The following is a 22379-nucleotide window of genomic DNA, read 5'->3' as shown; positions in this document are numbered from 1 at the left end:
TCTTAAATTCCCAGAAAATTTTAACCTGGACTTATATTTATGCATGGAAATTTTCACTTAATTCAAAGGTAAAAACAAGTCAACAGGAAAAGCCACAAACTGATGATAAAAGACTATTTTCAAACCTACTACTTTTACCTTGACAGATTATTATACACATACCTTATATGTAATATAATTTTTCTCAAAATCAAAATGAAAAGTTGTTTTCAAGAGTCAGGCTCAAATTTTCTCAAGCCTTTTCTGACTTGATGATTAGGTTCCATTTATTTTTGTTCCACATAAAATTCCTAAGGCTAGCTCAGTAGCTCTCCATCAGGATGATTTTAGTCATCCATCACAACATTTGACAATGTCTGAGAATATATGTTTGTTTAGCTTGGCACAGTGGCACATGCCTGTAATCCCAGCAATTGAGGAGGCTAAAGCAGGAAGATTGCAGGTTTGAAATTAGCCTCAGCAACTTAGCAAGGTCCTAAGCAACCTAGGGAGACTCTGTCTCAAAATAAAAAATAAAAAAGAACTGGGAATGTGGCTCAGTGGTTAAGCACCCCTGGTTCAATCCCCAGTACCAAATAAATAAATAAATATTTATTTGTTTGTTTTTGGTAGTGCTGAGGATTAAATCCTGGGTCTTACACATGCTAGGCAAGTGTAATGCTCCATTCCCCGGTCCCTGGAGATATTTTTGATTGTCAAAAATGAGGGGATACTACTGGCAACTACAGGAGAGGCCATGGATGCTGTTAAACATCCTACAATGCACTAGGTAGCCCCTAGAGCAAAGAAGTTTCCAATCCAAATGCCAATAGTATTGAGGTTGAAATCCTGGGACAGAATGAATAGGGTTAAAAATCATGCTAACTTAATTCTGAAAGTAAATAGGTACAAAATGAAAAAATCTTGGCCAAAAAAATAAATTTCTATAGCAAGAAACTAAGTTCTAGTCTTTCTCAAAACCAACTATAAAGAAGAGCAGTGGCAATGTCTATAAGTCCTAGCTACCTGGAAAGGTAAGGCAGGAGAACAGTTTGAGCTTAGTTCAACACCAGTGCAGGCATGATAGTAAAAACCTATTTAAAAAAAAAAATGGGACTGTCTGTCAGTATCAAGAAATATAAATGTTATTTGCTCACCTTAACTGTTGTACAAGCTCTGGGCAGCTCTAAAATTAAAGAAAGTACATTAAAACATTAAACTAATAACAACTTTGAAAACATCAAAAGTTTTTTATTAATAGCACATGCTGTATAACAAATATCAAAACTACAGAAGGCCCTTATATTAAGATATCAAAAAGCAGCTTCTTCCTACTTGGTGAACCATGGGATTGGGGCGGGAAATTAAAAATGAAAATATATGAAATAGTTTATAAAGGAATCAACTTTTAGTAGCTTGTTTAAAACATTAGGAACTCTCTTTAATGACATCCCTGGAATTTATACCAACTGACTGGTTACACACATTTAACATTCATTTCTATTAAAGGATTTTTCAGATTATCTGTCCTTGATTTTAATCTCTAAGGATGGGACTGTATGATTTATTTATTGTTCAACTGCGGCTCATGTTTGTTGATATAAAATTAAAAAGGTTCCTCTGGTGTTTCCAGTTATTTCCAAAGCCCTTGGATGATGTCAGAGATGGACCCACATTATTCTAAATTTCATTCTAAAGCTACTGATGTAGCCCATCACATCATCTTTACAGTGGCTCATGAAAAAACCTATACCCAAACTAAACCCCAACAATTCATTTTTAAATCAATGTTCCTATGTAAACCCCATAGATTCCAGTGAAATATCAACAACACATACCACAGGATTCTCCCCATGGTGAGCCACTTTTACATCACAAAGCTGTCCTGCAGGATCTAACTGCACTTCCACATAGAACATATCTGACGTGATGTAACATTCAGTGCCACTGGCACTGAGATGAGAGCCCAGTCTAGCAGGAACAAATCAAAACAAAAATTAATAGAAGACACAGAAATAAAGCCACCCAAAGTTAACACTAAGTTAAACATTTCTGCCTACAGATAAGGCTACATACCCATTCTGTCTTGCTATGGATTCCAAACGATCAGTCATTGCTGGTAAAGATGTTACTACGAAAACATGAAAAAAAAGGAAATTACAAAGAATGTTCCAAATAAATGGTCTTATTCTTCATAGGCAGAAGCATACTAAAGAGTATATACATCATTCCAAAGCCATAAACACAGTCAATAGTTCAAATACCTGTAATTTACACAAAGTTCATTGGTAACGTTTCACTGTGAGACAAAGATAGCAATAATAGTAAAATAAGACCTATGTGAAAAACTATTAATCTTCCTCTTTTCCCTTTTTGATTACTTCTTATTTTGGACAAGTTGTCTTTAACTGAAAGAAAATACGTTTATCTGTTAATGATGTTAATGCAAAGTGAAGCACAGTGGCATGCCTATAGTTCCAGCTGCTTAAAAGGCTGAAGCAGAATTGCTTGAGCCTAAGAGTTTGGGGCTAGCCTAGGCAATAAAGCAATACTGCATTTCTTTATTTAAAAAAAAAGGGGGGGGGGGGGCTGGGCTTGTGGCTCAGCGCTTGCCTTGCATATGTGAGGCACTGGGTTTAATCCTTAGCACCACACACAAAAATAAGCAAATAAAATAAAGGCATGCCGTCCATCTACAACTACAAAAGAAAAAGAAAAGAAAAGAAAAGCCTTTTTCCTACCTGCAAATGCTAGAACAAGGAAGATAACACCAAAGTCAATATAAAGAGGATTGGGATAGAGCTTAAGTGTACTTAACATGCATGAGAGCCTGGGTTCAATTCCCAGAACCAAAAAGAAAACAAACAAAAATTCAACTGGGCTCAGTGATGCACACCTGCAATCCCAGCAACTTAGCGAGACCCTATCTCAAAATAAAAAAAATAAAAAGATGTGGCTCAGTGATCAAGTGCCCCTGGCTGGGATAAATCCCTGGTACCAAAACAAAAAACAAAAAAAAATTGTGCATGTGTGTACACACTGGATGTGTGGGGTGTTTATATATATATATATAGACATATACAAACATATATACATATACAAATAAGTGTATGCACACATACAGGTATATATGTGTATTCATATATGTACACACATATGTCTGTATATACAGGTATATGTATGTATATATGTATAAACAAATACCCTGGGCTAGGCATGAAATAGGCCCTGGGTTCAATACCAAGCTCCTCAAGAAAAAAAAGGAAAGCTGAGTATGTAGCTCGGTAGTAGCACACCTACCTACATGTGTATGGTCCTGGGTTCAATCACCAGTACCCCCTCAACACACACACACACACACACACAAAACTTCAATATTCACGACATTATTTTTTAAAATATTTTTAGTTGTCAATGGACCTTTATCTTATTTATGTGTGGTGCTGAGAAATTAACCCAGTGCTTCATACTTGGTAGGCAAGCGTTCTACCACTGAGCTACAACCCTAGCCCAAAATTCACAGCATTATTCACAACAGTCATAAGACAAATAGGACTGGGGTTGTGGCTCAGTGGTAGAGCGCTTGCCTAGCATGTGTGAGGCACTGGGTTTGATCCTCAGCATCACATAAAACTAAATAGAAGGTATTGTGTTCATCTATAACTAAAAATATTTAAACAAACAAACAAAATAAGATAGAAACAACTGCCTGGTGCAGTGGTGCACATTTGTAATTAAGGCTACTTGGGAGGCTGCAGCAAGACAATCCCAAGTTTGAGGCCAGCCCGGGCAACTTAGCAAGACCCTGTCTTACATAAAAAAAAAAATAAAAAGGACTGGAGAATGTAGCTCAGTGGTAGAGTGCCCATGGGTTCAATCTCTAGTAGAGAAAAAAAACAAAGGTACTTACTGAATTATATACTTAAAAATGGTTAAAATGGCAAATTTTAATTTTTATGTATTTTACCACATATATTAAAGAAAAAATATTCAGGTGAATCGTGTTCATTTATGGTGGATCAGAGCAAAATTTGTGTGTGTGTACATCTACATTGTGGTGCTTGGGACTAAACTTAGGGCCTTGTGCATACTAAACATATACTCTACCACTGAGCTACATTCAGAGTCCTTTAAAATCTGTTCTCACTTTCATGTCTTCCCCCAAAACAGAATTAGTCATTATAAACAAGAATAATCAAGCTCACGATTTAAACTTTATGTATGCTCTCCTGAAAACTTTCCATAAACATTTTGGACAGTTAAAATGCCCATCTTCTGGGCTGGGGAGATAGCTCAGTTGGAAGGCCCTGATTCAATCCCCAGTACTGCAAAAAAAAAAAAAAAAAAAAAAAATGTCCATCTTCTGGGCTGTGGTTGTAGCTCAGTGGTAGACTAATTGCCTAGCATGTATGAGGTACTATGTTTGATCTTCAGTACCACATTAAAATAAATAAAATAAAGGTATTATGTCCATCAACAACTAAAAAAAATTTTTTTAAGTTCATCTTCCTATATATTCGTTAATTATCTTTTAAGTCCCTATCAGCCTCCAAAATAAGATCACACACAAAGGTTTCAAAAGAGGCAGGTGCAATGGTGCATGCCTGTAATTCCAGTGGCTCAGGAGGCTAAGGCAAGAGAATCCTAAATTCAAAGCCAGTCTCAACAACTCAGTGAGACCCTGTCTCTAATAAAATACAAAAAGGGGCTCGGATGTGGCTCAGTGGTTAAATGTCCCTGGGTTCAATTCCCACTACCAAAACAACAAACAAACAAACAAACAAACAAAAAAAAAAAAAAATCAGGAAAGAGCTTATTTCAAATACATAAATGAAAGAAATACATATAGCACAGAAAGTTGACCTACCTCAATTTGTATTTCTAGTATAAAACAGACTTTCTTAAATGGGTTTTTTTTTTTTAATCAGTATATTTCAAAGGTATTGACAAACCTTTGAGAGCCTTCTGTAGTGTCTCCAAACAGCTGACCAAATGTTGATGCCCTCCAGAACTCATCACAACCCTCTTCTCCTGTATCAAGTGGGAAAACAGTTGATGTAAAAATCAATGAAGTCAACCATGTTTAAGGTTAACATACATATTATCCTGATAATAATATTTTAGGATAGTCCATAAAGTCTATACAATCTACGGCCTCTTAACTATTGCTGTCTTATCTATCAGCAGAAAATAATATTCCCAGATCTAAAGAAAAATAAAGCTTTAGGGAAAAATTAGGAAAAATCAATGGGAGTGACTACCACTTAAGATTTAGACAGCTAAATGACATGGTTCACAAGAATTGGGAATTCCCAAATAGACCAAGGTAAACTGTATGCAGCCTGAGAAATACAAGCAAATCTTAGTCAAACTAGATTCACTCTAGGCAACAGAATATGTAGTTCAGAAGAGAGACTTCCAACCAGCTAAAAATTTAACTTTACCTAGAGAAAAAGTATCTGCAAAACATTCCAGTCCCCCAGTCCCCAAATAGACAGGATGGCACACTCTGGAGGCTAAGACAGGAGAATTTCAAGTTTGAGGTCAGCCTTAGTAACTTAGTGAGGCCCTAAGCAACTTAGCAAGACTGTCTCAAAATAAAAAATAAAAAGGGCTGGGGACATGGCTCAGTGGTTAAGCACCTCTGGGTTTAATCCCTGGTACCTGTCCCCATGCCCCCACCAAAAAAAAAAAAAAAAAAATCCCAGTCCCCAAAAATGTGAAGTTTTATATTACAAAGAAAGATTTTTAGATTTTCTTGCAAGCCCTAATAAATCTCTCTTTTCTCTAATTCCATCCTCATAAAACACCTGATTTATTAATAATCTGGCTTCCCTTGTATCTTGAATAGAGGAGGAGGTTCTGGACAATGAATACCAATATTTTGGAAAGTAGAAAAATAAATCCTGTCATAAGTTAATAAATTGGCATTCTGATCTCCAAGTTAATCTACTGAGATTTGGTTAGTATGCCAGCTGATGAAAATTCATGTATGAATAAAGTTATGTTTATTTTTCTTTCTTTTCCTTTTCTGTGTGTGTGTGTGTGTGTGTGTGTGTGTGTGTGTGTTGCTGGGGATCAAACCTAGGGCCTCACACATGCACTAGGAAAGCACTCTACTACTAAGCCACATTTCCTGACCCCAAAATTAGATTTTTGAACTTGTACAACAGAAAAGTACAGAGGGAAGCCATGGTTATGAAACCAAAAAACTTATAGCCCAGGAAAGGGAGGCCCTTAAGATCTCCCTGGAAACCCTCTATCTCATGTTACTTTAATGACAATATCATTTATAGAATATATTTCAAACAAGAAATAATTGCCCTGGGGCATTAAATAACTACCCCTGAATTTCCAGACTGGAAAAACTGCAATTCACTTAAGACACTTATTTACAGTTACAGAAATCATTTAGATATGTGACATTCTGATATCCACTATCTCTTTGGATCCTTAAAACTAAACTATATGGAAAAGCAAATTGTCATTATGCACTTCCATTTTCCTGATGAGAAAACTGAAATTCAAAGAAGTTATATTCATATGTTCAATGTCACACAAGTAGTAAGTATTGGAGTCAAGCCCAAATCCAAGGGAATTTTTTTTTTCTTTTTTGTTTTTGCATTATTACAGACCAAACCTGGAGCCTCGAAGATGCTAGTAAGCAGGTGCTCTAGTACTGAGCCACATACCTACTGCCTAAAGTTCAAGTCTTTTGACAACAAATTTAATTCTTCTGCTACTGCTGATATGATCATTTTAAACGCTAAATCTACTAAAATGCATTTACTCTGAAACCAAAGTAAAATTTGGTAGGGAGGAGAGAGTAATGACACTGAAGTATAACATACAGAAAACAGAAAAGTTTTGTTTTGGTTTTTGTTTCTGTTTTGGTACTGGGGATTGAACCCAGTACTGGGTGGGGTGCTTTACCACTGAGCTAAGTCCCAGCCCTTTTTATTTTTTATTTTGAGATAGGGTCTCATTAAGTTGCTGAGACTGGCCTTGCAATCCTGCTGCCTCAGCCTCCTACTTTGCTGGGATTACAGGCAAGTACCTCCAGGCCCAGCTAGAATACACAAATGTTAATAAATCACAAGGGAAGCAATCACAAAGTGATCATACCCATAAAACTACAACGAAGGACAAAAAAGTGGGAATAAGGTTTCCTATGTCATGTGACTACAACAGCAATCATACAAATGAACCCTTTTTTTGGTACCAGGGATTGAGCTCAGGGGCACTTAACCAGAGCCACATCCCCAGCCCTTTTAATTTTTTACTTTTAAGACAGGTCTCGCTAAGTTGCTTAGGGCCTCACTAAGCTGCTGAGGGTGACCTCAAACTTGCAATTCTCCTGCCTCAGCCTCCCAAGTCACTGAGATTACAGGCATGCACCACTGGGCTCCCCCAAATAAATGAACTTTTAACACTGAGCTTTAGGGGCTGGTATCACGGCTCAGTGGTAGAGCGCTTGCCTAGCACGTATGAGGCACTGGGTTCAATTCCCAGAACCACATTTAAAAAAAAAACCTAAATAAACAAAATAAAGGAATTATGTCCATCTACAACTAAACATATTAAAAAAAAAAAAAAAAAAAAAAAAGACACCACATTTGAGCCTTGAAACAGATCGCCACATACCCCTACCCCGTCTTCCACTTAACTGGCTAAAGAAGTCCTATAATGAAGAATAACTAAGGAGGAAACAGCACTGTAAAGAAAGAGGTTATAGACTGAGGTTGTGGCTCAGTGGTAGAGCGCTTGCCTAAGGCATAAGGCGCTGGTTTCAATCCCCAGCGCCACATGAACAAAAGAAAGGTATTGTGTCCATCTACAACTAAAAATATTAAAAAAAAAAAAATGATAACAGTAAATAGGTGAAAACCTAGAGTTCTCCTGTATTAAAAATGAATCAAGGGCTGGGGATATAGCTCAGTTGGTAGAGTGCTTGCCTTGCAAGCACAAGGCCCTGGGTTCAACCACACACACAAAAAAAAAGAATCAAGGGCTAGGACTGTAGCTCAATGGTAGAACATTTGCCTAGCCCATGTGAGACACTGAGTTAGATCCTCAGCACCACATAAAAATAAATAAAGGTATTAAAAAAAAGAATGAATCAAAAACTCTTGGTACTGTATAAATACAATAAAGGTAATATCAAGTCATAATGAAGGTGCTTGATAGAATGTCTCTTAGGTCAGATGCAGTGGCATACACCTATAATCCCAGTGACATAGGAGGCTAAGGCAGGAGGATTGCAAGTTCTAAGCCAATACCAGCAACTTAGCAAGATCCTCAGCAACTTAGCAAGACCTCACAAAATAAAAAATAAAAAGGACTTGGTTGGGAATGTAAGTCGGTGTTAAAGTACCCAGGATTCAATCTTCAGAATTAGAAAAAAAAAAAAAAAAAAAGAACATCTCTTAGCCATAGTGATGCACACCTATAATCCCAGGGTTTCAGAATGCTGAGGCATGAAAATCACAAATTCAAAGACAGCCTGAGCAACTTAGTGAGTGTCTCAAAATAAAATGAAAAGGGCTGAAAATGTAGCTAATGATAGAATGCCCTGGGTTCAATCCCAGGACCACAAAAAAAAAAAAAAAAAAGGGTGAGAGAGAGAGAGAATATTTCTACACCCCAGTGTATCAGATGTGTCCCTCATATGTGTATTTCTTAGCACCTTTGCATGAAATAGACCCATGTATTCTAACATAATTTTATAAACACAGTCAGCACTCTGTATCTTCAGACTCCACATTCTTGCATTTAACCAATTATAGATGGGAAAAGCCTAGTGTGGTGGTGCATGCCTGTAATTCCAGCAGCTCTGAACTGAGGCAGGAGGATCGCAACTTTGAGGCAAGATCCTAAGCAATTTAGCAAGCCTTGTCTCAAAATATAAAATGAAAAGGACCAGGGATATAACTCCAGGTAAAGCAATCTTGGATTCACAAGTCCCAGTACAAACTTTAAAAACAAAAAAAAATAAAAAAAAAAAAACACTAAATATTTATATGGCATTTACGTCCTGTTAAGTATTAAGTAATAAAGAGATCATTCAGAGTATCCAGGAGGACGTTAATCGTTTATATACAGATACTTTGCTATTTTATGACAGGGACTGAACATCCATGAATGTTGGTATCCCTAGGAAGTTCTAGAACTAATCCCCCACAGATACCAAGGAATAAATGTATACATTCTTTCTCAGAAGATCCCTGTATTCTGGCATTTATGATAAATAAAACTGAAGACACACTACTAAAAGCAGTTTGAACAAATCCATGTTGCAAACACAGCTTCTTAATTTTTTTTTTTTTTTTTTTAAGTAATTATCTAAGTACAACACCACAATCCTCACCATGACTTGACGCACAAGCTTAATGGTCTCACTCCAAGGTCTATTTTGGTTAAATTTTGCATGGAGCCGTTCCAAGAGAGAACTCATTTTACTCAGCTTTTCTGACTCTGCAATATAAATTGGAAAACATTATTAGAAATGCTTTTATCAAGACCTTCCACAATTTTTCTTACAAATGCAACCCCCATTTTTTATCTAAGAATTCAGTTAAAACAGTTTATCATTTACTTCAAAACACATAAAGTTATTTGTTTTGAGGTACTGTGGACTGAACAGGAGTACTCTACCACTGGGCCACATCTTTTTGAGACAGAGTCTCAATAAGTTGCCGGCCAATTCTGATCTCAAACTTGCAATCGTCCTGCCTCAGCTTTCTAAGTAGCTGGGATTTCAGGCACGCACCACTGCAACCTGCAAGACCCTATCTCTTAAAATAAAACAACAATTTAAAGCCAGGCACCCCTGGGTTCAATCCCAAGTACACTCTCCACCTCCCACAAAAAAAAAAAAAAAAAAAAAAAAGAGAGAGAGAGAGAGAGAGAGAGACAGAGAGAGAGTGAGGGAGAAAGAGACAAGACAGACACAGGACTCATTCACTGGGCTGGTCTTCAACTTATCAGTTTAAGAAAATCATTCTACCTTAACCTCCTGAGTAGCTGGGACTACAGGTGCACCTAGATTAAAAGAAACCTTTGATAGCAAGAAGACACATACATTACAGGTCTTCCATAATGAGCATCAAAGAACACAGTTCTAATGAGAACCAAAAACACAAGCATCTCACAGGGCACAGTGGTACACACCTGTAATCCCAGTCACTTGAGAGGCAGGAGGATCACAGGTTCAAAGTCAGCACTGGCAATTTAGAGAGATCCCATCTCAAAGTGAAAAATGAAAGGGCTAGTGATAGGTAGCCCAGGGGTAGAGTATCCCTGGCTTCAACCCCCAGTGCAAAACAAAGAAACAAACAAAAGCCCATCCCTAACCATATTAATATTCATTAAATTCCTTGCACGACATATTTTGAGCATACGTTTGAATTTACCCTTTCTATGATTGGTTACTTTTCCATGTGAAAATACTGACTTCCTTAATTTGTAGGGGTGGGTACTAGGAGTTGAACCCAGGGGTGATTAACCACTGACCACATCACCAACCCCTTTTATTTTTTGTTTTGAGACAGGTTCTCACTAAATTGTTGAGGCTGGCTTTGAACTTGAAATCCTCCTGCCTCAGTCTCCCAAGCCACTGGGATTGCAGGAGTGCACCACTGCACCTAGCCACTTCCTTAATTTTTTGTGTGTGATAATTTTGAGAGATAGGTTTATAAGTATGATTTTAAAAAAAAAGGCTCTATTTGAATTCTAATTAAAATTATATGGATGGGGAACATGGTGGTGCATGGCTCACGAGGCTGAAGCAGGAGGATTCCAAGTTTGCGCCCAACCCGAAACCTTGCCTAAAGGGGCTGGAAATATATCTCAGTTGGTAGAGTGCTTACCTTACAAGCACAAGACCCTGGGTTCAATCCCTAGCACCTCCCCCAAAAAAAAAGCCTAAAAATAAAAATATATAAAGGGCTGGGGGTATAGTTCAGTGATAGGGCTCCCCTGGATTCAATTCCCAGTAGTGGGAAGAAAAAAAAAGATGAGATGACTAATCAACGGATGGATATCAGCAGAGATCAGAGATAAGAGAAAGACAGAAAGGTAGAAAAGACCAGCTTCTGGACTGAACTAAGCATGTAAACAAACCTCTAAAGTCTTCCAATCCTAATTCTTTTTTTTTTTTTTTTTTTTTTGGTACTGGGGAATTGAACTCAGTGGCATTTTATCACATGAATAAACATACTATGCCTGAGATGACTTTTGTGAGGAAGTGGTATGGACAAGTAAATGTGGAAATGACTAGTGAAATGCAAAATGAGAAATACTCTTAAAAGAGACATTAAGTCAGGCAGAGTAATGTACATCTGTAATTCCAATGATTCGGGAGGTTTAGGTAAGAGGATTGCAAGTTGAGCCTCAGTAACTCAGCAAGTCCTAAGTAACTTAGTGAGACCCTGTCTCAAAATAAAATAAAAAAGTGCTGGGGATGTGGTTCAGTGGTTAAGCACCTCTGGGTTCAATCCCCAGTATCAAAAAATTAAAATAAAATAAACGAGGCATGGTGCTACATGACTGTAATCCCAGCAACTCCAGAGGCTGGGGCAGGAGGATTGCAAGTTCCAGTCCAGCCTCAGCAATTTAGAGCATTCCTAAGCAACTTAGCAAGACCAAGTCTCGAATTTAAAAATAAAAAGGTCTGGGAATGTAGCTGACTAGAAAAGCATCCCTGGGTTTAATACCCAATACCAAAATAAACAAATTACAATAAAATCTGGCAATACTGGGGATTGAATCCAGGGATGCTTCTATCACTACTCTCATTCAGTGGTAGAGCACCCCTAGGTTCTTTCACCAGTACTGCCAAAAGGAAAAAAAAAAGGCATTACTACTCAATATCAAAAGGAGAAAAAGTTCATGGTCAATGGTGGGAAGAATACAGAAAAACAACTAATGATGGTACTGAAAAATGAATAGATTAATTAGAATTAAGGTAGCAAACTTTCCTTCTATGCTTTCATTTTCTGGAAAACTGGTTTTGACTGTGTCAGTCAGTGTACAGTTGTGACCACATTTCTACAATTTTCACTTTAAAGTCATTCACTCAGGCACAATTATAAATGCTGGTCTGTGAAAAAACTTGACAAAAACAGCTGCCTCCTGAGGTTTCCATTTACGCTTGTTATCCCCTTGCACCTAGGAAGTGTACTTTTCTTCTTCCCATTCAAAACATACATCTGATTTTTCTTGAAGTGCCTGCTGGTTATCTGCGATGCTCAAATCAAACATTTTTTGAGCAACTACTATGCACTAAAGAGTACACATACATGAGCAAGACAGGGTCCCTGATCTAAGAAGCTCAAAGTAAACTATGAAAGACAAGTAAACAGTAACTATAAAGTGAGCTGTAGCCAGGTGTGGTGATGCAGGTCTGGAATCCCAGGAACTCAGGGGACTGAGGACCTAAGCAACTTAGTGAAACCCTGTCTCAAAATAAAAAATTAAAAGGGTTGGAGGTGTAGCTCACTGTTTAAGAGCCCCTTAAACACAGGCTCAATGCCTGGTACCAAAGGGAGGAAAAAAGTAAGCTATAGCATTAAGTATGCCCCAAATGCTAAGAAAGCATTTACACGGGAACGTGGAAATTTAGAGAATCTGAGTAAAGTTCCAAAGGAAAGTTATTTTTCAGCAGTTCTGAGTTACTCCAATGGAAAAGACAAAATCCAGCGCAGTTTTCAAATATACAGTAGCATAAGATCTGAGCACAATGACATTCTAGGGAACTGCTAGTTTTTAATATCATTTCACTCACACCAAAATATTCTCCAGTAACTTTACACACCGTTTGTATTATTGTTTTTACGTTATTTAGACGTCTCTTCCGGAACGAAGGTTTTAGATTCACTCGCCCTGTCTCCCACCACTTTAGGTCAAAAGTGCCCTCAGGCCAAACTGATTGTCCCTAATTGTGCAGAAAACCTTCACAAAAGTTCGGAGTCCCCATCATCCAAAGTCGGGGCTCTATATTCATTAAACACGACATGGTCATAACCTAAAAAGCACATTCCGCCTCCTGGACTTTCTGCCCTCTAGGAAGTGGCCCTCGTGGGACATCGGCACCCACCATCTCTTACACATTGGCTCCCCCAGTTGTTTCCGCCCCCTCCTTTTGCTCTCACTCACCCTCGGTTTCCCCCTGAGCCTTCATCCTGACGGCGGTGAGGGCCTGGGTCTGCCACAAGAAGATAAGCTTTTCCCCACCACCAACAGGGGAACCAAGCTGACTCGAGCTCCCGGGACGCAGGGAGCCAATAGTCCCTACTCTTCCCGGGAATGCTCAGTCTGAAGTCCCCGGCGGCAAGAAGAGAAGGGTGCTCGCGGCCGCCGCCATCTTCCCCAACGGAACTTCCCAAGGATCGCGAGATTAGCCAGGATCCTACGAGATAGAGGAAGAGTGAAGGATACAAAATCTCGCGAAAATTAGTTAAGGTGTATATCACGCGAGATCTCTACCAACCCATCCTTCCCTTAGCTGCCAGTTGCTTCAGTTCTCACACTGCTCAGTATTGAACTTGCGGGCAGGTGGGGTTAGGTCTCTCTGCCTAAACCTGCATTTTCATTTTGGCACGGTTTTCAAATAAAAATATCTAGCTCTGACCCTCAGCAACTTAACGAGACTCTGATTAAAAATAAAAATGAGGATGTAGTCCAGTGGTAAACGGCGCCTGGGTTTAATCCCTAGTATCAAAAAAAAAAAAAAAAAAGAAAGAAAGAAAAAGAAAAAACCTCTGGCTCTCTTTACTGAAAGACTTGTTTTTGTTTTTATTTTGTACTAGGGATTGAACCCAGGAATACTTAACCATTGAGCCACATCCCTAGCCCTTTTTATTTTCATAAAGTATTTTTATTTTGTTACAAGCGCCTGCTAAGTTGACAAGCGCTTGCTAAGTAGCTGAGGCTGACCTGAGCCTCCTCTTTCAGCCTCCTGAGCCGCTAGGATTACAGGCGTGCCCCACAGTGCCCAGCAAGACTTGTTTTTGAAAAAAAATAAGATAGTAAATTTGGGCTGGGGGTGTACCTCATTGGTGAAGGGTTTACTCCACATACCAGGGCCCCGGGTTCATTCCCAGCACCACCAAAGGAAAAAAAAAAGAAGAAGAAGAAGAAGGAAGGGAGGGAGGAAGAAAATAAGAAAAAAAGAAAAAGAAAGGAAAAAAGTTTCCATGAGCAATAATTATATTGTAAAAAAGATACTGGTGTTCTATAACATGACTGTCAAGGTTGACCTAACAAGTACCTTTTTTTTTTTTTTTAATGGTATTTCTTCAGTAATATTCTTGAAGTTCTGTGAGATTTTGGATTAAGGTATAACTGCTAATAAGTAGCAGTTAATGCTACTAATGCTATCAGTTAATACTTATTATTTATCATTGTGTTCCTTTTTTATGATCCTAGTGACGAAAAGCAGCTTCACTTGTTCACTATACTGGAAATTAAAAAGAATGTGTGATTATCACTGTGTCCATAAATTCTCACAAAGAGAAATTCAGAGTAATGCTGAGAAGTTCCTCACCATTGGAACTGAAGAATCAGACTAAAATACAACTGTGCTAGCAAGGGGTGCTCAACCACTGAGCTGCATCTCCAGCCCTTTTTTGTATTTTATTTAGACACAGGGTCTCACCTGGTACCTTAGGGCCTTGCTAAGTTGCTGAGGCTGTCTTTGAACTAGTGATCTTCATGCCTCAGCCTCCCAAGCCGCTGGAATTACAGGTATGCACCACTGTACCTGGTGGGGTGAATCTTCTTAAGGCTACTTTTAAGTTTACTTTACTGATACACATCTTTTAAAATAATTACTGCTGAAAAGTTGAATTTTACCTAGTTTCCTCCAAGATTTTTTTTTCTTGATACCAGGTATTGTTTAACTACTGACCCATATACCTAACCCATTTTATTTTTTTATTTTGAGACAGGGTCTCACTCAGTTGCTTGTGCCCTAAGTTACTGAGGCTGGCATTGAACTTGCGATCCCCCTGCCTCGTTGCTGGGATTGCAGGCCGGCACTATCACACCCTTGCTCCAAGAATTTTATGCAGTAAATTACTATCTCAGATTTTTCCCACATTTCGAACATCTCCAAAGCAATCCAGCAGATATCACAGTCCAGGTGAACAGGTACAGCAGTATAAATTTCATAACTCTTTGGGACTACCTGGGAAATTGTTTACTGCCACAAATATATCTATAACATGCCTCTCAAAAGTACAATGCAAATTTTTATCAGTTGCCTATTCCTTATTCTCATTCCTTAGGGCCACTGCACAGTGAATTATCTGTGACAGAAATTACCCATTGTTTCTGAATTCCCAATACCTAGTACCATACCTGGACCTAGTCGGCAAATCTTTTCCTGGGCCTAAACACTCTGTTAGACCCAACATCTCTCCTTTGCCAATTCCCAACCACATTGGCTTCTTCTCTCTTAAAGAAAATACTGTATTCCTTCCTCTTCCAAGACCCTTCAACAAGCCTTTCTAGCTGCTAGGAAGTCTCTACTCCACCTGCCTCACTTCACTAATGCCTTCATTTTTTACATATGGTGCTGGGGATTTAACCCAGGCCCTTGCTAAAGTGTTAGGCATGTACTCTTACCACTGAGTTACATCCCCAGCCAAGCCTTCTTAGTTCTCAATTTAAATATCCCTTCCTCTAGACAGGCAAGGGGGTATACACCTATAATTCCAGCTATTCAAGAGGCTGAGGCATGAGGATCCTTGCCATTTCAAGACTGGCCTCAGCAATTTAGTGGGACTCTGTCTCAAAGCAAAAAAATAAAAAAGACAGGAATATAGTTCAATGGTAAAGTGCCCCCAGCTTTAATCCACAGTACTAAATAAATAATAAATAAATAGCCCTTCCTCTAGACAAGAGAAACAAGACTTCTCTGATCTCTGAGTTCTTCTCTTAAATTACTTCAAACTTTTCTTCCCCCAAACTTTTTTTGTTTATTTTTTGGGGTAACAGGGATCGAACTCAGAGGAACTCAATCACTGAGCCACATCCCCAGCCTTATTTTATATTTTATTTAGAGACAGGGTCTGAGTTGTTTAGGGCCTCACTTTTACTGAGGCTGGCTTGGAACTAGCTATCTCCTGCCTCAGCCTCCTGAGCTGCTGGGATTTCAGACGTGTGCCACTCCCCCAACTTCCCAGATTTCTTTTTTTTTTTAATATTTTATTTTTTAGTTGTAGATGGACACAATACCTTTATTTATTTTTTATGTGGTGCTGAGGGTCAAACCCAGTACCCCACGCATGCTAGGCCAGCACTCTGCCACTGAGCCACAACCCCAGATCCCCAAACTTAATAGTAATTTCATCATCAGTATGTGTTGATTTGTTTCATGTCTCTCTTCCCTGCTAGAGTGTCAGGCTGCACTTGATCTATCACTGCTATCTCCCCAATGCCCAGTACAGCTCCTGGCACCTGTCATGAACTTAATACATGCTGTTGGAATAAATTGATGGGGCTGTCAGATAAAATAGACATTAACTTAAACTTAAATTTAGACATTAACTTAAATTTGAATTTCAGATAATTGAATATTTTTAGTATAAAAGTATGTCCCAGATATTATATAACATAAATATTATATAATATGAATCTGGCAACTCTTAGGCATACAGAGAGCATTTATTCAAGCAAGAATTTTCAAAGATGGTTAATATTTAAAATACTGTACCTTTCTTAATTGTCAAAATGTTCTCATTCACTAAACATCTATGAAGTCCTAACTATGTATGGGCTGGGAACTGATAATATAAACATAAAAAATAGCCCTAAGCCTCAATGGACTCACCTCATTCAGTTTTGAAAATATGATTGGTCAACATAATCATATTAACTCAAATTTTTGTTTTTAATTATTATGCGCAAAGTGCCAGTGTCAATTAGATACACAGCTATGCTTTATTTTCTAATGGAATTTTTTTTTTCTTTTGTGGTACTGGGCTTGGAACACAGGGCTTGTCACATGCTAGGCAAATGCTCTACCACTAAGCAATAACCTCACCCTGTGTTCTTATTTTGAGACACAGTCTAGCTAAGTTGCTTTAGACTGGCCCTGAACTTGTGGTCCTCCTGCATCAGCCTCCTGATTAGCTGGGATTACAGACATGCACCACCTCAGCTATCCCATGAACTTCTTTATACAAATCAATAATGTCTGTACTAAGTTTAGCTGAGACAATTTAAAATTACAAAGCTTATAAGTAGAGCAAACCAAATTTTGGTTACAGAATAGAATGAGAGGTTATTTCTCATTGTAAAATGCAGATAAAAGGACACCAGTGAAAAATTTGTATTGCAGTGGCACACACCTTTAATCCCAGCTACTCTGGAAACTGAGGCAAGAGGATTGTAAATTTGACCAGCCTCAGCAATGTACGGAGACCCTGTCTCAAAATAACTGGGTTATAGCTCCCCCTGGGATTAATCCCTAGTTCAGGGGTTTTTTTTGTTTTGTTTTTCTATTTTTGTATCATAGAAGGAAAGATAAGAGAGAAATATCACTCAACAAGGGAGGTTTTCACAGCTATGGATGTAGCTCAATGAAAGAGCTGAAAGGCCCTGGATTTAATCTCCAGCAACGCAAAGAAAGAAAGGAAGAAAGAAGTAAAGAAAAAAAAAAGAGAGAGAGAGAGAGAGAGAGAGAGAGAGAGAGAGAGAGAGAGAGAGAGAGAGAGAAGCTTCCTAGCAGCTGAGGAGGATTTCAAGTTTGAAGCCAGCCTCAGTTACTTAATGAGACCTTAAGCAACTTAATGAGACCTTGTCTCTAAATTAAAATTAATTAAATAATTAATTAAAAAAAGGGCTGGGGCTGTATCTCAGTGATAAAGCACTCTTGGGTTCAACCCCTGGTACAAAAAAGGAAAATAAAAAGACAGAACAATCTTCAAAATGGGTATAATGGATAAATTGAAAGCAACTAACCTCTGAGGGAAGCTCTAGAGGATTCTTGAAATCTAAAATCTACACTAATTTTGGAAAATGGAGGATGTTAAAAATATAAAATACATCTGGGCATGGTGATTTATACCTGTAGTCCCATAAACCCTGACTAGCAATTTATCAAGATTCTGTCTCAAAATTAAAAAGGCTGGGAATATTGCTCAGTGGTAAAGTCCCCACTACCACAAAAATAAAAACAAATGAAAACCCAAACCATTGGTGAGACCTTTATACCCAAGCTCTCCTGCAATGAAAAAGGGATTATCATATGTGAGTTCCAGTGCTTAATTCTATCCTTTTTTCCCCGTTCTTTTTTTTTTGTTGTTAGCATTTATTTTATTTTTACAGAAGATTAAAAAGTGGTCATGAGGGGGCTGGGGATGTAGTTCAGTTGGTAGAGTGCTTGCCTAGCAAGCACAGAGGCCCTGGGTTCAAATTCCAAGCACCACAAAAACAAAAACAAAACAAAAAAAAAAACAACCGTCATGAGGAACTGGAGAGTACTTGCCTGGCATGGTAAGACCCTAGATTCATCCTTAGCATGGCAAAAAGAAAAAAGAAAATAAATTATAGAAAATAATCTTTTAAATTTACAACCAGGGCTGTGTTTGTGGTTCAGTGGTAGAGTGCTCACCTGGCACGCATGAGGCCCTGGGTTCAATCCTTAGCACCACATAAAAATAAAATAAAGGTATTGTGTCCATCTACAACTAAAAAACAAAATATTTAAAAAGATTTACAGTCTAATGCCAGGCGTGGTGGTGCATGCCCGTAACCTGTAATCCCAGGGATTAGGAGGCTAAGGCAGGAGGCAGGAGGTTTCCAAGTTCAAGGCCAGCCTCAGCAATTTAGCAAGGGCCTGTCTCAAAAATAAAAAATAAAAAGGACCAGGGATATGGCTCAGTAGTTAAGTACCCTTAGGTTCAGTTGCCAGTAACAACAACAACAACAAAAAAATTTCAGTCTTTATTTATGTGTCAAGGGACACATGTGTGAGGCACTGGGTTTGATCCTCAGCACCACATAAAAGTAAATAAAGGTATTGCATTCATCTACAACTAAAACAATATTTTAAAAAATTTATGGACTCAACATTTAGATTCAAAAATTTTTTTATACCAGTGAGAGCAAAAGTTAAAAGAACATTCTTAGGGAATGATTTGAGAATGGATTCTACCTTCATTCAGAATATTTTTCTGGTCTCTGATTAACTGATTTTCTTTTTCTTTTTAAAGGGTTTATTTGGAGCTCATGGTATCAGAGGTCTTAGTCTTTTTGTTCATAACCAGCTGACTGCATTGCTCTGAACCTGAGGTGAGACAGAACATCATGGCAGAAGGGCACGGTAGAGGAGAGTTGCTCAGTTTATGGCAGTTGGGATGGAGACCCAGTGCATGTAAAAATTTATCAGTTTTCCTGGCCCCACTCAAATGCCCCTCCTTTTTAATTTTTTAAATTAGTTTATGTTTTGGTAGGTTGAATGTTCTCTCTGATCTGTGGATGCTAACACACAACAAGGCAGGGAGGGGAAGAATAGAAGTTCAATGCATTAGACAAAGGGAAATGAAGGGAAGCAGGAGGATAGCGATAGGAAAGACAATGGAGTGAATCTAATGTGACTGTCCTATGTACATAGATGAATACACCACAGTGAATCTCAACATCGTGTACATCCATAAGACAGGGATCCTAGTTAGAATAAGACATACTCCATATTTATATAATAGGTAAATAAAATATTAAATAATGTAAATGCATAAACTCTACTGTCATGTATAACTCAAAAGAACTTATAAATAGGGGCTGGGGAGATAGCACAGTTGGTAGAGTGCTTGCCTTGTAAGCATAAGGCCCTGGGTTTGATCCCTAGCACCCCCCAAAAAAAGAACTTATAAATACAAAATAAAGTATATGAAAAAGTTATTTTTTGGTAATGAGGATTGAACCTTGGGGCACTTGACCAGGGAGCTAATCTCCAGTTCTTTTTTTTTTTTTTTTTTTTTTTTTTTTTTAAGTGTCTCTCTAAATTATTGAGGCTGTCCTTGAATTTGCTATCTTCCTGTCTCAGGGTCCCCCTTCCCTCCCAGTTCCTGGAATTGCTTACATAAATTGCCCCTACTTTCTTTCTTTTTTTATGGTGCTGGGGATAGAACCCAGGGCTTCCAGCATGTTAGGCAAGCCTCTACCACTGAGTCACACTCCTGGTCCCAAAAAGCTTTCTCTCCCAACTACTTCTGAGCATCCAGTACTCCATGTCATTCTTACAGCATTTATTAACCTTATATCTTTTTTTTTTGTCGTTGTAGATAGAATGCATTTGTTTATTTTTAATGTGGTCCTAAGGATCGAATCCAGTGCCTTACACATGCTAGGCACGCACACTGCCACTGAGCTACTGCCCCAGCCCATTTCCCATTTACCTTCTATCTTATGAGACAATATACTGTCTATATTCTACTTGAAGGCCTATTTAAATGGGTACTATTACAGGAAAAGGGTCTTGAAGTTTCAAATATTAAATATTTATTTATTTACTTATTTTTTTGGTACCAGGGATTGAACCTAAGGGTGCTTAACCACTGAGTCACATCCCAAGCTCCCACCCCCCCCCCTTTTTTTTTTTTTTTGAGACACGAGCTCCCTAGGTTGCTTACAGCCACACTAAGTTGTTGAGGCTGTCTTCAAACTTGAAATCCTCCTGCCTCAGCCTCACAAGCCACTGGGATTACATGTGTGTGCCACCACACTCTGCTTATTTATTTTGTTGTTCTGGTGTTGGTGATAGAACCCAGGGCTTCAGGTATGGTAGATATGCAGTCTACCACTGGGGCTGCATCCCCAGCTCTTCATATATAAATTTGTCAAAGGAAAGAATGAAGAAGCTTGGGTCAAGTCACCTCTCTGTGCATTCGTCTTATCAATTACACAGCCCTATTTCAGCATTGCAAAGAAGGAATGGGTTAATGAGTGGTGAAGTTTTGAAAAGTTAGAGACTGGTGTAAGGTATTTTCTTATTCATAATTACAATATTTTGCATGAGCATAAAAGGCTAAATTAGGGCTGGAGATATAGCTCAGTTGGTAGAGTGCTTGCCTTGTGAGCACAAGGCCCTGGGTTCAATCCCCAGCACCGAAAAAAAAAAAAAAAAAAAAGGCTAAATTATCCATAAGAGCCTTGGGACTATTTTAAAAGTGGACAAACTTTAAGACTGTTGGACTTGAAGAGTGCAGAGAGGTAGTGCCTTACAATAGAAGTGCTCGTGCTTTAGTATCAGAGACATGACTTTGATTATTGGCCGCAGCATTTGCTGGACTTCCTGTTACCCTAAATTATTTAAATTCCCTGAATACCGGATTGCATTATTTGTAAAATTGATGAGGATGTCATGTCCTGCAGGGTAGTTCTGAGGATTAGAGATACCATAAGTAAAATGCTTGGCATGTAGCATACACTATAAATATGGGAAGCAAACCCGGTTCGATTACGCATGACCCTAATCCCAACTACTCAGGAGGTTTCGGAAGGCCTCAGGAGGCTGAGTCAGGAGGATGGAGGGTTCCGGTCCAAGCCTGGCAGGATGGCGCATGCCTGTGACCCGGCGACTCTGGAGGGTGAGGCAGAAGGATACTCAGAAATTTAGCAAGACCCTGTCTCAAAATAAAAAGGGCTGGGGGAGCTCCGCAGGAGGGTGGGGGCGTTCCTTCCTGGTGATCCTCAGAAATTTGGTGAGAACCTGTCTCAAAATTAAATGGCTTGGTCAGGAATGGTGGTGCACACTCGGAATGAATCCCAGCTACTCCGGAGGCTGAGGAAGAAGGATCCCAATTTCGAGGCCCACTCTCACACTGTAAAAAATAAGAACTCGGAAGTGGCTTAGTGGTAAAGCACCCCTAGGTTAAATCCCCAATACCACAAAAAGAAAAAATAATAAAAAGGGATGGGATGTCGCTCAGTGGTAAAGTCCCTCTGGGTTTAATCCCAGTACCGCAAAAAATAAATTAATTAAAGATAAAAGTGGGAAGCTTATTTAAACACTCAGACTTGAAATGTCTCCACGTTCGCCTCTTATCCTGTTAAAAACATTCGTATCCTGATAGCTAAAGGCTTGCTTTAAAGTATGGTAAAATGCTTTTGCACCAGAACCTGGGGGTATTGGCTCAATGAGTTACCAATACGGTTCAGATTTATAAATTTTTTTTTTTTTTTTTTTTTGCCAGCTCTGTCCGTAAAGCTCTCTTCAAATGGGGAGCTGGAAGCTTATCGCGAGAATCTGCGAGACGCGTTTCTTGCTTGGGTCCTATTCTCGCGTTGTTTGATCAAATAGTGGGGAGAGGCAAAAGGGAAGCTCGAAGTATCGCGAGAGTTGCGCTCTCGCGATGTTTCCTGAGATTGCCCCTCCCCCCTCCTCCAAGTGC

At 38.8% G+C, this 22379-nt stretch overlaps 1 protein-coding gene across 1 annotated transcript in view; it reads right to left on the bottom strand.

Moving 5' to 3' along the window:
- Window positions 1–13356, bottom strand: part of Med1 (mediator complex subunit 1) — a 30355-nt gene extending 16999 nt beyond the window's left edge. Inside the window, 6 exon segments of the mRNA XM_047545709.1 lie at window positions 1137–1165; window positions 1818–1950; window positions 2056–2110; window positions 4932–5010; window positions 9347–9453; window positions 13135–13356. Of these exon segments, the coding sequence (XP_047401665.1) occupies window positions 1137–1165; window positions 1818–1950; window positions 2056–2110; window positions 4932–5010; window positions 9347–9453; window positions 13135–13159 (428 nt within the window). The 5' untranslated portion in view covers window positions 13160–13356.
- Between the last annotated feature and the right edge of the window lie 9023 nt (window positions 13357–22379).

This window comes from Sciurus carolinensis, chromosome 3 (assembly GCF_902686445.1).
Source record: "Sciurus carolinensis chromosome 3, mSciCar1.2, whole genome shotgun sequence".
Taxonomy (NCBI): domain Eukaryota; kingdom Metazoa; phylum Chordata; class Mammalia; order Rodentia; family Sciuridae; genus Sciurus; species Sciurus carolinensis.
This window is presented reverse-complemented; position numbering and strand designations above follow the sequence as displayed.